This window comes from Thunnus albacares, chromosome 6 (assembly GCF_914725855.1).
Source record: "Thunnus albacares chromosome 6, fThuAlb1.1, whole genome shotgun sequence".
Lineage (NCBI taxonomy): Eukaryota > Metazoa > Chordata > Actinopteri > Scombriformes > Scombridae > Thunnus > Thunnus albacares.
In genome coordinates this window covers 2,166,972-2,181,009 of record NC_058111.1, presented here as the reverse complement: position 1 = coordinate 2,181,009, position 14,038 = coordinate 2,166,972, and the positions used below count along the sequence as shown (strand labels likewise).

Here is a 14,038-nt window from a genome sequence, read left to right as displayed (position 1 = left end):
CAGTCAAACAAAATGAGTCAGTTTCGGACTCCATATCCCACCATGCACTGCTCTGTGTACACCTAGGTGTTAAACCGGAAACTCTTGGGTGAGTGCGAGATGCCGACCACCAGGTGGCGCCATCTTGCTATTGTCTAACCAAGACACAGTGGTCACTTCCATGAAGCGCATGATGGGTGTTCCACAAGGATCAGTGTTAGGTCCCTTATTATTTAGCCTATATATTAATGATCTCCCTCAACAGTGTCATGATGTAGAACTACAAATGTATGCAGATGACACCGTTGTGTACACACATGCAAAAACAACTGAGTTAGCTGCTGCTAAGCTTACAATTGCATTGGAAAGGATCACACATTGGCTTGATCAATCATGTCTGAGTCTAAATGTAAACAAGACAAAAGTTGTGTTTTTCTTTAAAACCATAGTACAAAGGTGAAAAGATTGAAATAGTTACTGATTTTAAATATCTTGGTTTGACACTGGATCCAAATTTGAACTTTAAGAAACATCTTTAAAAAAAACGGTTAAAACCATAAAGTACAACTTAGCACATTTTAGACATTTTAGAAAGTGTCTCTCTTTGGATGCAGCCAAGATATTTATGCATGCTATGATTCTTTCCCATATGTCTTATTGCATCACATGTTGCATCACATAGAGAAACAGCCATAAAACCTCTTTAGTCCTTATACAAACAAACTCTAAAACTCTGGACAAAAAGCCAATGCATTTCCATCACTGTAGGATACTGTTTATAAAATTTTAAATGGTTGGCCCCTCCTCCACTAAGTGACTTTGTGTACACTCACTCAGTAAGTTCTATTAGATCCTCCAGAATATCCTCTATACAAGATTGTACCAGACCATTTCATCGCACTGCATTTGGGCAGTCAGCGTTCTCTGTGGAAGCCACAACTCAGTGGAACGTCCTACCTGATGATATGAAGAGCTGTAGTTCCATCAATACATTCAAGGCCAAATTAAAACATCAACTAAAGACCAATCAGCTCTGCAACCTCTGAATCTACACTTCATCTAGGGTCTTCTCATTAGCGCAAGTAGTCTTGCTTTTAATTTGACAAGTTTACATTATTAATTTCTAATTGACATTGTAAGTGTATGTGATGTTCTGTTGTGTGTAGGTTGTTGTGAGGCTCTCTAACAGCTGGTGTCCTGTATTATTAATTAATATTAATAATTTCATGATTTCATAATAACCAAACACACTCCTACCAGTCCCAATAACATTCATCTAACATTCTGACTCATTTCTTCATAACCAAAATTTAAGTTAATAAAGACTAATTATAGATGTTTGTAACTTTATTGAGCTCTGAACAGGCATTTCCCAAAAAAAGAGCAGTTAGAGAAAAAATTAACAAAAATTGCTATTTTTTCTGTTTTATACTTTCTTGACCCCACACATTTATCAAGTTTAGCTAAATTAAGTCTGAAACTAAGCACTTGGCAGTGGTGTGGTCAGAAGCCAGTCAAACAGGTCATTAAAGGAAATGAGGTATACAGTAGGATAACATTCATTCAGTCATTCATTCACACATTCATTTTTATCAAAACAGTTAACAAATTCAGAGTGTTTCATAGTGGTGTAATACAACAAACCACATTACATCCAATTAGAAAACTCTAGGATGGCATTTAGACAGCATATTTATGTTCTTATCAAAAAGAAACAATGCACATATCATACAGCGTGTCAGATGCATTGTTCAAATGCACGTCACACGCAACACATGCAACATATCTTTTGCATGAGATGTGCACGTGGAAAATGTGTCTGACACACTTTCTGTCCAGACACAAGACGAGAACCCCTTGGCTGAGGTGGGGGCTCGTCTCTACTCTGTGGAAGACACACTTTGAGTCTTCTGAGGACTTTTTATTTTTTGTCACGATCAAGACACACAAACAGACTTATTAATATAATATTATTATATAATATTAATAATGTAATATTAATATTCAACTAAACAACAAAATGCATGTTCAGGCAAGCAGACTGGGCCCAAGGTGGGCCCCTTTGTAACTGGACCTGGGGCAGCCACCCGTCTGCCCACCACTCACTCCGCTACAGCACTAGTGGTTACAACCCTTTCAGTCACCTATGTTCATTTGCTACCTGTTATACATCAGTATATTCCTATACTGTACAAGACAAATCTGTTTAATCACATCAGATTTAAATTTATCTTTACATCAATTTTTTTCAATCAAATAAATTGTTTATTTATTTGTTGTATTAAATAATGGAATCAAATATGAATCAATTATCACTTATGCATCATGAACATGGTGCATTTATGCAACAGCACTTACAACAGATATCCACTTGATATGACTAACTCAGACTGCTGAAGCTTCATATAAGCTTCACATCAACTTTTAAATGACTGTGTGGACACACTGTGGATTTTGGCCTCCATCACTTACACTGAAAGCACATTTGAAGGATCTTTTAATATCCAGTATGAACAGGAGGAATGATTACAGCGAGGAAAACCTCTTTCACTGTTCATATGGACACCTGACTGCTGAAAGACATGCTTAACAAAGGGCACCTGGACTCACTTTAGATTTAATCCACAAGGCTTCTTCCTGTCTTACATGTGTAATGATAAAGTCAGCTGATGGTTCAGTAGGATACATAGTTAATGTGTGAAACTATATTTAACACTATAAAGATGATATAATTGTGTTCACCCTTCTTAGAACCTCCACAAACATGGATGAGCTGGTAACAGAGCGAGTGACCTCATTCACCAACCAGACCAACAATGATCATAATATGACTCACTGTGATCAAGTCAACACATCAGCCCGCCTCTTCTTCATGCCGGTCTACAGTCTGGTGTTTCTGGTGAGTGTCCAATATTCACATTACAGTCACATTTCCTCCTCCTCCGTATGCTAATCAGCACACATGTTAATCTCTTAAAAACCTGTCCTGAGTTCCTCTTGTTTCCTCTCCAGGTGGGTTTGGTCCTCAACAGCTTCACCATGAAGGTTTACTTCTGCTCAGCTCAGCAGCAGGTATCCAGCATCCTGATGGTCTACCTGAAGAACCTGGCAGTCTCCGACTTCCTGCTCTGCCTTTACCTCCCCTTCCGCATCATCAACTACACCAACAGCTCCATCACCTTCCGCCTGGTCTACTGCAACTTTGGAGTCTCCACCTTTTACCTCAACATGTACGCCAGCATCCTGTTCATGGGCTACATCGCTGCTAACAGGTAGATCCCCCACCCTAGACTCCAACAAACCATGCAGTTTATCAGCACAGTTAATACTTTTTATAAATGTTTTATTGCTTTATTGTCTGTTTTTATATTCCTGCACATTATCTTTATACTGACTCTACAGAGCAACAGCAGTAACTACAGCTGTAAGTTCTTACAGTCAAATGAAAAACTGACTTCAAATTCAGAAAATACAGATGAAAACTGAATTTCATCTGAATTATATTTATAATTTCAAACAACAACCTGTGCAGTTCAATAAATGAACAGATCTGAATCCACTGAATGAGGACCAGGGGTTTATACAACATGCAAAATTTAGTCAAGATAACTTTTGTTTGCGTTAGAAGAGCTATTTGTATTTGTTAACTTAACCTAAACTATGAATGCAGCCCTTTCACTCATATTCTTAATTTGAAACAAGTTACATTTTACAATATACAAGTTCAAGTGAGTTTATCTTCCCATATGCACAGACATAGAATACAAGCACATTGGAACTCCTGCAAGCTGAAATGATCATGAGCTTTCTCCATGTCCTCGTATCATTGCAGGAGTAAAGAGCTGGTCCTCTCCTCTAGAACTAATATTGGAATCTTCATTCCTCATGAAATCTGTGATTTGATTATTTGTATCACTGTTAATCAGTGAAATAATCTGCTGATGCCTGCCTCTCTTCTCTCCAGGTATCTGAAGATCATCCATCCTTTAGGAAATCACATCCTTCAGACAGTGCAGGCTGCCCGCATCATCTCCATGGTAACCTGGGTTTTCCTGCTGGCCATAGTGATCACCTACGTCACCTTGTCACTACTCACACAGGAAACTCTGACCATTGTCCCTGACACCTGTGATGCCTTTCTAAGTGCCCAGGTCATTGTATTCTTCAAAATCATCCACACCTGCTCCGCTGCCGTCTTCCTGTTCGTCTTCGTCTCCATGGTCTTCTTCTACTACAGCGCCTCCCGCAGTGTGTTGCTGGCACAGCAGAGGCAGCCGGCATCCTCCAGCTGCAAGAAGCTGATGAAGTCACGCAAGAAAATGTTGGTGCTGGTCAGCGTCTTCTGCATTTGTTTTGTGCCGTACCACCTGGTTCGCCTTCCCTACACCTTCCTGAGGAGGTGGTGCGCTTTTAGCCAAGTGTTGTACTACGTGAAGGAGACGACCGTCCTGTTGTCAGCTCTCAACATCTGCCTGGATCCACTAATCTACTTCATCTTTTGTGAGGCGTTCGGGGCTCAGCTGAGCCGTCCACATAGCAAGAAGGCAAGGAGGCGCAGTGAAGGGCAGCCGAGAGCCACAAACAATGAGGCATCACCCAGCACTTCAACAAGACAAACTGATGGGCTGTAAGTTAAAGGATCATTCTGGTGATTTTCTATATTTTTCTTCTTGAGAGCAGGAAAAAAGTGTTGCACACACACTCTGGCTCCATTTGTATTTCTCTCCTATTCGAATGATGTTTCGGCCCTCAGGTCTTCTTCAAATTCAACAATCATATTAGGACACAGGCACGGGTATGTTATATGGGCCACACCCTAGTAACACAGCTGATGGTGATTAGATAATCATGTTCCACCATTAGGGGGAGTAAAACAATCAAAAGGCCTTCAGAAGATCAAAACTTTTAACAAACAGTGACAGGAACTACAGCCAATCAATTCTCTTCAAATAAACTGACAAAAACCAATATGTTTCATACCATATATAGAGATTCAAATTTTACATTCCCTTTGGTTAAGCACATTCAAATATGTTAAAAAATACATTCATGTTGACTAGATTTCTAATAGATATACAGAAAAAGTTCAACCTCAGCTGTGAATAAACATCATAAACAACTTATTCTAAATATCTACTAAATAGAGGAATATTACAGAAAACACTTCAAGTCATAATCTATATTTACTCCATGAGGTGACAGGGTTCTCAGACGGTGGATCCAACAGTGTTCCCTCCTGGAAAGTAAAACATCCAAGGTACCTTGGAGGGAGTAATACTTTCTCAATACAAATATATTCTAGAGAGGAAATATGATGATTAAATTCAACAGAATGTGCTGCTACTGGATAATTCATGTTTTTGCATCTAATAGTGCTTCTATGTTCAGCAATATGAGTTTTCAGTGCTTTACTCATCTTTCCAACATACCACACAAGGCCTAGTGATGAGATAAATGACTGACTTAGTGTGACATAAAAAACTCCTTTAATAGGGATCTCTTTACCTGTGTGAGGATGTTTAAAACTGTTACAACAGTAAATATAATTACACTGACTACAACGGCCACAGTGACGGTTGCCTTCAGGGATACAGTCGGTGTTAAAGTAGCTCGTGCTGGTTGTGATTGAAGAGGAGGTAAATATGAATGTACCAGGTTTTTACCTCTTTTATATACCATGAGAGGTCGTTCTTTGAATGCACCATTGAGTTGAAAATCAGATTCAAGTATATGCCAGTGTTTTGTTATTATTCCCTTTATCTGTTCTGCACTCTCAGAATACTCTGCTCTAAATATTATACATTGTCATTTGATTTCACCGTAGGTGTATTTTAAAAGATCAGACCTAGATCTGTCTTTTATTATACTGGCAGCATCATTTAGGACAGATTTTTTTGTATCTTCTTTGTTAAAAATTGTTGTGTCATTTGTCATTTCATTCACGTAAAATTTTCTGGCAAATTCGCTTTAATCAGCAAAACTGACTAAAAGGGAGAATTTTTTTTAACAGTAAGGGATGATCAGAGCAGGTCCAGGGTCTTTCTCTTCTTCCCGCGTCATGTATAGCTTTTCCTCTGCCTTGACTCCTTCTTCTGACTGTCATGCCTGGTTCGTCTATGGCTTGTTTGGCTAAAAAACTGGAATTTGAGGCTGTTCAGCTGGTCAGTTTTTTTACGTCCTGCAGACCGTCTTCTGGGGCTCTGTTCAGGGTTCCTCCAGTAATAGATGTTGCCCTCACTCGCATCCTTCTTGACTCTGTTGAATTTTTTCATTTCCATTTCTTTGACCTCTCTAGAGAGCACGTCATTGAATTTTCCTTCATTTCTGATTGCTTGGGATAAAGAAAGCTTGTTATATTATCCATTGTGTCAAATCTTCATCTGAAAAGCAACTAAAGCTGTCAAATAAATGTAGTGGAGTAGAAAGTACAATATTTCCCTCTGAAATGTAGAAAGTAGCATCACATGGAAATACTCAAGTAAAGTACAAGTATATCAGGGTGCATTTAAACATAAGAGTCACACCACCCTCTGCTGGTGTCACACGGTGCTGCACCAACACTGATTCATAGATGACAAACCCACATATAATCAATTTAACTTCCACTCTGACTGGACTAATCATGGCTAATAACTACATTTAGACTAATTAGATAATAATTAGCACCAAACTGATAAAAAACCAACGGAGATCTTGGATCTGACAGTGATGTGAAACAAAATAGGTGCTCTTGATGCACAGGTAGGCAGCCAAATAAAGTAATGTGGTAGTTTGACCCTGAGGGAGATCAGTGTTCCACTAAAATAAAGACTTATTAGCTTTTGTACGCTGACAAAGATATGAATGTGTCTGAACATCTTTACTTGTCTTTTCAATAACATGTCATACACACCCATAAACACACACATTTCTATACACATATCCATATATTTATATATGTAAACACACACACACACACACATAATAAAAAAAAACATTTAGCTCAACATCCCAGTATCTTTTAATATTTTAAAAATGTAAAAATATATTCTTATTGTTTCTTGTTCATTACTTGTTATTTATTGTCATTTTATAAATACAAAATACAAATCAGAGGAAAAACCTGAATAAATTAGTGGAGAAACAAATGCAGGTGCGCTGCGTGGTACAATCAAGCAGTTAACGTCCAATCATGCTCTGTAGCTTGTGTACAAATGTTGAGCAGGCCCAGCTGATTCTGATTTTGTATCAAGATGGCGAGAGGAAAAGATCTAAGTGACTTTGAAAGAGGGTTCATTGTTGAGGCACAGATGGCAAGAGCTTCAGTCACAATTTCAACAGTTTCAATAAGAACAGTGAATAAAGTGACATCTGCATTTAGATCTAAGGGAATGTCATCAGGAAATAAGGGAGGAAACTGTGGTTGACAGTTTACATTTGATGCTGGTGCATTAGTGTGATATGCAAGGACAGACAGAACGTGACTGAGAATGTCAATGCAAGAAAAGAAGAATGCACATTTGAGAGTTCAGTAGTGCAAAAACCACAGACAGTGGTCTACAGAGAGATGGAAAAAAGTGGTTTGGTGAGATGAGTCATCCTTCACCATATTCTCAGGTGGACGAGTGAATGTGTGAGACACTTCAATGTGAAACACATTGTTTTCTTTTGCATGTATTTGTATTAAACACATTTTGTAAATAAACTGTAAATAAATTGCCATTTGTCAATGGCGTCATACCCCTCTACCAAAGAGTATAGTGCACAAGATGCATGTGTCAGCGTTGTGTTTTTCCACCATGATTGTGTCTACCAAAGAATAACTTACACACATAGAAGATAACACATTGGTGTTGTGGCTGTTTGCCACAATGGCGTCTAACAAGGAGTATATGCATACAAGATAATACGTCAGTATTGTGGTTGTTCAACAGAAACTGTTAAAATTGGACTTTTATTCAGTTTTAAGCCACATTTTTATGATAAACCTTTTAGATCTTGGTCATCTTTAACTACATCTTTTAACTGGATGAAGGATTTTAGTCATCAAACGTCTGGATCTTAAGTTATCAGAGAAACAAGCTGAGCAAACGTCAGCAGCAGCTCAGCTAGCAGCCCCTACCAGATGTCCAGTGCCTGCTGAACAATGTCAGACAAACACAAATTTTTAATGTGAAACTGCTTTATTCAGTGTTTTTACCTGTTTTAATCAGCGGGTCTGTTTGTTTTGAAGAGGAGGAGACCTCTGCGGATAATTTGGCTCCTGGTAAAAACATCCTCAACCATGAACACTGGAGTAATCCTAACCTGAAGAAACTGGTTGTTTAACAATGAAGACAACAACTCCCATGATCCCACACTACTTCACACCATCATCACACTCTGTCTTTTTTATTGTTTTGATTGAGACCCCTAGCACCTGAAATTATATATTGTGCATTTAAATGGATCTCTGTTTATGACATGATTCTAGTGTTATAGGTCTGTATGTTTCTGCAGGTGGATTTTGACGGGCCAGTCTGAGTCTAAAGACCCAGCTGATTTTTCTTCTTACTCCACCACTAACCACAGCCGAGCTAATTTGGTGCTTAGTGACACAGCAACAGCCCCAGTAAAACCTTACTCTATTTCTTTTGTGGTCTTCCAACAAACAATGAACAAAAAAACAGGAAATGAAATAGCATCTGAACAGCAGTGTGTGTGTTTTCTGAGCCATTATGCAGTAACCACAGATTCACATTCACAGAATCTTCCTGTCCTGTGAACGCTGCACAGAAGGAGGCATTAAAGCAAACAGTTTGTATCGGAGATCTCCACTGACAGACAGAAAGGTGAGTGCTGCAAATATCTCATCTTCAGTTCTTTGTGCTTCTACTATTTAGGGCACTATTGTATTTCGTGTGTTTGTTTATTTGTTTGTTTCTTTATTATTACGGGACATCAGACCTAAATTTGACCCCCTAAACATGCTTAAAAACTCACCAAATTTGGCACACACATCAGGTCTGGTGAAATATTTGATAAAATGTAAAAATTAACCCCCGAAGTGCCAAAATGTGCTCTCTAGCGCCACCTATGTAATTAAAATGGCCACCACGGCCCGTAGGAATGTCATAGAGAGATCAAACCAAAACCAAGTTATTTGTCTCATCAAGACCTACAAATCATATGCTGACTCCCCTGACCTAAATCCAACAGGAAGTCCGCAATTAGCCTTTCAAAATGAGACTTTTTCTCAATTTTAGCTCCCGAACAAACGCTATCTCCTCCAAGGGCGTTAATGTTATTGGATTCAAACTTTAATACATGACTTATGACACTATGCTGAAAAAGTTGTTAAAAACGCGCGAAGGCCCATTCAACGTTGCTTGCAGCTTTAATTTTATGTTGAAATTTTGAGTCTTTTTTAAAAAATCTAAATCTTAATATATTTTCCAAGACAACTTAAGATAAAAACTGTTTTAAACAACTCTTGACACTTTGCACAGAGTTTATAAGAGGTTAACTACAGTCCATGTCCATGGGCTGTGTTTTTGTGTTTGTGGGGGTGGGGGGTGGCTACAGCAAAGGGCACAAATGACTTCTTGTATCCATTTTTCCTGGCTAGTGGGACCTTGAGTTTCCTGCCAGATGGCAACAGCTGGAATGATGAGTGAAGGGGGTGGGTGGGATTGTTATAGACTTGGGTTGCCTTTTTGGTTGTGGACTGGTTGTATAAGTTCTGGGGTTGCAATTGTTTATCTCCAATGATCTTATCCAGCCCAAATGAACATTTTACTTCATTTGTATATTTGGAGAACAGAAGGGGAGATAAAATGCACCCCTGTGGAATGCCGGTGTTCAGGTCAAGGCAGATCAATTTACCAAGTGAGCTATCGGCCTTAGAAGTGTCGCACTGTGTCTTTTAATATGAGAAACATATTGTATAAGTCATACAGATGCTGCATTTTATGGCAATCCATCCAGTAGTTGTTGAAATATTTACATCTGTACCAAATTAGAGGACCAAACAACAGACACCATCTTAGCCTGGCTAACAAAGCCACTCTGTTAAAGGCTAATAATCTAGGTGGCTGTTTATGTCAAATATGAGCAGAAACATAAAGGTCAGATATGTCTGTGAAAATTCTGGTAACGTTATATCTAGAAGTATTAAGTTAAAGGAAAGTTCACAATTTTTCAAATGTGTCTTTCCTCGTTGCGGGGGCTTGTCAATCGTCTGCTTGCCGTCCCCTTTGGAGCTGCTATCACCTGTGGGCCCGCCGACCACCAGCGTTTTGTGCCTCTTAATTTTCCTGGTAGCCACATAAAGGTAACTCATGCTTTGCACATGTGAGCACAATGTCAACTATAACTTTTATATGCTCCCGGTTTCTTTCTATTATCTCACTTTGTCGGCCTTCTGTGTTGACAAGCTGATTGTGAATGATTGTGCCATGTCTGGACTTGTCGCCTTCTCTGTAGTTATTGTATTTCTCCACAGCTATCTGATGAGCTTTGCTGGTTTCATGTTTATAACAAGCTGTGTTCATGTGTTTCTAATCCTTATATCCATGACGTCTAAATTACTCTTCCCCACCTATCTCATCAAACTACCGACACATTTTACAAAATACTGCATCCTTGCTAAGTCTGTAATGTAAAAATGCGTACTTCCTATACCAATATAAGGAGAAGCTCCTGGCCTCATGTCCAAAAACTGAGATGGGGTACTGTTTGAGTTTGGGCTGTGTTGCTGGTTCATCTATAGCTGAAAGGTCTACTGAAGTCAACGAGGCAGTCGCGATGGATGAGATTGATGAAGAAAAGATTGGAATGGAAATACATCCTTGAGAACATGACTGACTTTCACCTAGGTGAAACTGGCAGCCTTGTCCTTCAGTTATAGCCCCTTCTGTCCTGCCAACAGAACCCACGTCCCACGTGGAGCCCACGCTAGCATTAGCTTGATTTTCACTAACATGCGGAGATGGTGGTGGAAACACCTGTGATGATGGGGCATAGGCAGTCGAGGATTCTGGCAACTCTGATCTAACTCTTTAAAGTATTTATAACACAATATAGGATTGATTTTTCAAAAAAGTGTTTTTGGCCATCATCTGCTGCTGAACAACCTCCCTACCATGATATGCGTGCCCAGGCTTAACTGGCCTGGGTCAATGTAAAATGGCCTGTTGTTATTGGTCCAGACTTCACACATGATAGTAGCCTAATAAATGTCTTTCACTTTTTTAGAAAGGTTAACTTTTTTTAAGTCTTAATTGTGTATTTAAATGTTAATTTTAATAATTAAAAATAAAAGTTAAGAAGATATAGTCAGTCATTTAGGATGGGCCAGTTGTACAAGTGTGTTGTCCAACACTGTGCCTGCTATACTTCCACCGCAGCTCAACAGGGAAACACTGTCCAAGGAAACAAAAAGAGGCAATTTGATGGTAAAAAGACTGTAAATGTGGCAGATGCAGCTCTCTTCATGACGGCACAGACACAGGTCAGTTCTTTGAAATGGGTATTTATTGCTGGGGCACGTCTTGTTTCTCTGATGCATCCACACCTTAGTCATACCGTGAGAACTCATCGGTTGCTTCTCGAGTCCTTGAGAGTCTTTTGAAAGCCCTTCTGACTGTCTGCTTTGGCTTCATACATCAATAATTATAACTTTGAATGTAATATAGCAGAGCTTCGTGAGAGACCTCCGCTCACATTTCATTGTACACAGTGTTACAATGAAATTTGCTGTTGTGGTACTACGAACAGAGAACAGAAACATGGAAATACAAAAAATGGACTAATGCACTAGTGCAGGGGTGGAACTAGACTCTCAACACAGAAGGGGTGGAGCATTCTCAAGGGGCCCTTCTGATAAAATCATTTTAAAATTCACAACTGTAAAATAGCTGATATATCCTATCCGATCCATAAATACAAATTGTCACTTATTGAGCCGAGCAAGCCTATGTCTAAGAAAACATACAGGGAAGTTACTTTGTCAGACAAGCTTGTTCTGAAGATCAAAAAAATAAAACAGGTTGCCAGTTGTGTTCAAATATTTCAGCACGCGGTGCTCTACGTGCATTGATTAATGAACGGTTCAGCTCCACCGATGATAGACAGTGACGGACCAGTTGCTCTGTCTCAGTAACATGTCTTTCTTACTCAGGCATAACAAACATAAAATGGAGACAGTGGTCTACAATACTGTACTGTATAAGGCCTATTCAAATATAAAATAGACACAGTGGTCTACATCACTATAAAGCCTATTCAAATACAAAGTAGACAGTCTACAACACAGGCAGTGACACAGACAAGGTGCCAAGATGCCGTAAGCAAGGAGTTTAACAACACATTGTTGGGCTTCATACTCCATGTGCGTAAAACAACGGCAGGCCTGCATGCAACCCACAAAGCCTGATAACAAGAAACAGTCAAACAAAATGAGTCAGTTTCGCACTCCATATCCCACCATGCACTGCTCCGTGTACACCTAGGTGTTAAACCAGAAACTCTTGGGTGAGTGCAAGATGCCGACCACCAGGTGGCGCCATCTTGCTATTGTCTAACCAAGACACAGTGGTCACTTCCATGAGGCGCATGATGGGTGTTCCACAAGGATCAGTGTTAGGTCCCCTATTATTCAGCGTATATGTTAATGATCTCCCTCAACAGTGTCATGATGTAGAACTACAAATGTATGCAGATGACACCACTGTGTACACACATGCAAAAACAACTGAGTTAGATGCTGCTAAGATAACAACTGCATTGGAAAGGATCACACATTGGCTTGATCAATCATGTCTGAGTCTAAATGTAAACAAGACAAAAGTTATGTTTTTCTTTAAAACCATAATACAAAGGTAAAACGATTGAAATAGTTACTGATTTTAAATATCTTGGTGTGACACTGGATCCAAATTTGAACTTTAAGAAACATGTTAAAAAAAAAACGGTTAAAACCATGAAGTAAAACTTAGCACATTTTAGACATTTTAGAAAGTGTCTCTCTTTGGATGCAGCTAAGATATTTATGCATGCTATGATTCTTTCCCATATGTCTTATTGCATCACATGTTGCATCACATAGAGAAACAGCTATAAAACCTCTTTAGTCCTTATACAAACAAACTCTAAAACTCTGGACAAAAAGCCAATGCATTTCCATCACTGTAGGATACTGTTTATAAAATTTTAAATGGTTGGCCCCTCCTCCACTAAGTGACTTTGTGTACACTCACTCAGTAAGTTCTATTAGATCCTCCAGAATATCCTCTATACAAGATTGTACCAGACCTTTTCATCGCACTGCATTTGGGCAGTCAGCGTTCTCTGTGGAAGCCACAACTCGTTGGAACGTCCTACCTGATGATATGAAGAGCTGTAGTTCCATCAATATATTCAAGGCCAAATTAAAACATCAACTAAAGACCAATCAGCTCTGCAACCTCTGAATCCACACTTCATCTAGGGTCTTCTCATTAGCGCAAGTAGTCTTGCTTTTAATTTGACAAGTTTACATTATTAATTTCTAATTGACATTGAAAGTGTATGTGATGTTCTGTTGTGTGTAGGTTGTTGTGAGGCTCTCTAACAGCTGGTGTCCTGTATTATTAATTAATATTAATAATATTAATAGTTTCATGATTTCATAATAACCAAACACACTCCTACCAGTCCCAACAACATTCATCTAACATTCTGACTCATTTCTTCACAACCAAAATTTAAGTTAATAAAGACTAATTATAGATGTTTGTAACTTTATTGAGCCCTGAACAGGCATTTCCCAAAAAAAGAGCAGTTCGAGAAAAATCTGAAAAAATTAACAAAAATTGCTATTTTTTCTGTTTTATACTTTCTTGACCCCACACATTTATCAAGTTTAGCTAAATTAAGTCTGAAACTAAGCATTTGGCAGTGGTGTGGTCAGAAGCCAGTCAGACAGGTCATTAAAGGAAATGAGGTATACAGTAGGATAACATTCATTCAATCATTCATTCACACATTCATTTTATCAAAACAGTTAACAAATTCAGAGTGTTTCATAGTGGTGTAATACAACAAACCACATTACATCCAA

At 38.8% G+C, this 14,038-nt stretch overlaps 1 protein-coding gene across 1 annotated transcript; it reads left to right on the top strand.

Moving 5' to 3' along the window:
• The first annotated feature begins 2,865 nt into the window (after positions 1–2,865).
• LOC122984177 (P2Y purinoceptor 13-like) lies at positions 2,866–4,610 on the top strand. Its single transcript, XM_044354506.1, has 2 exons — positions 2,866–3,251; positions 3,944–4,610. The coding sequence occupies exons 1-2, from the start codon at positions 2,926–2,928 to the stop codon at positions 4,608–4,610; spliced, it is 993 nt and encodes a 330-aa protein (XP_044210441.1). The 5' UTR covers positions 2,866–2,925.
• The last annotated feature ends 9,428 nt before the right edge of the window (positions 4,611–14,038 follow it).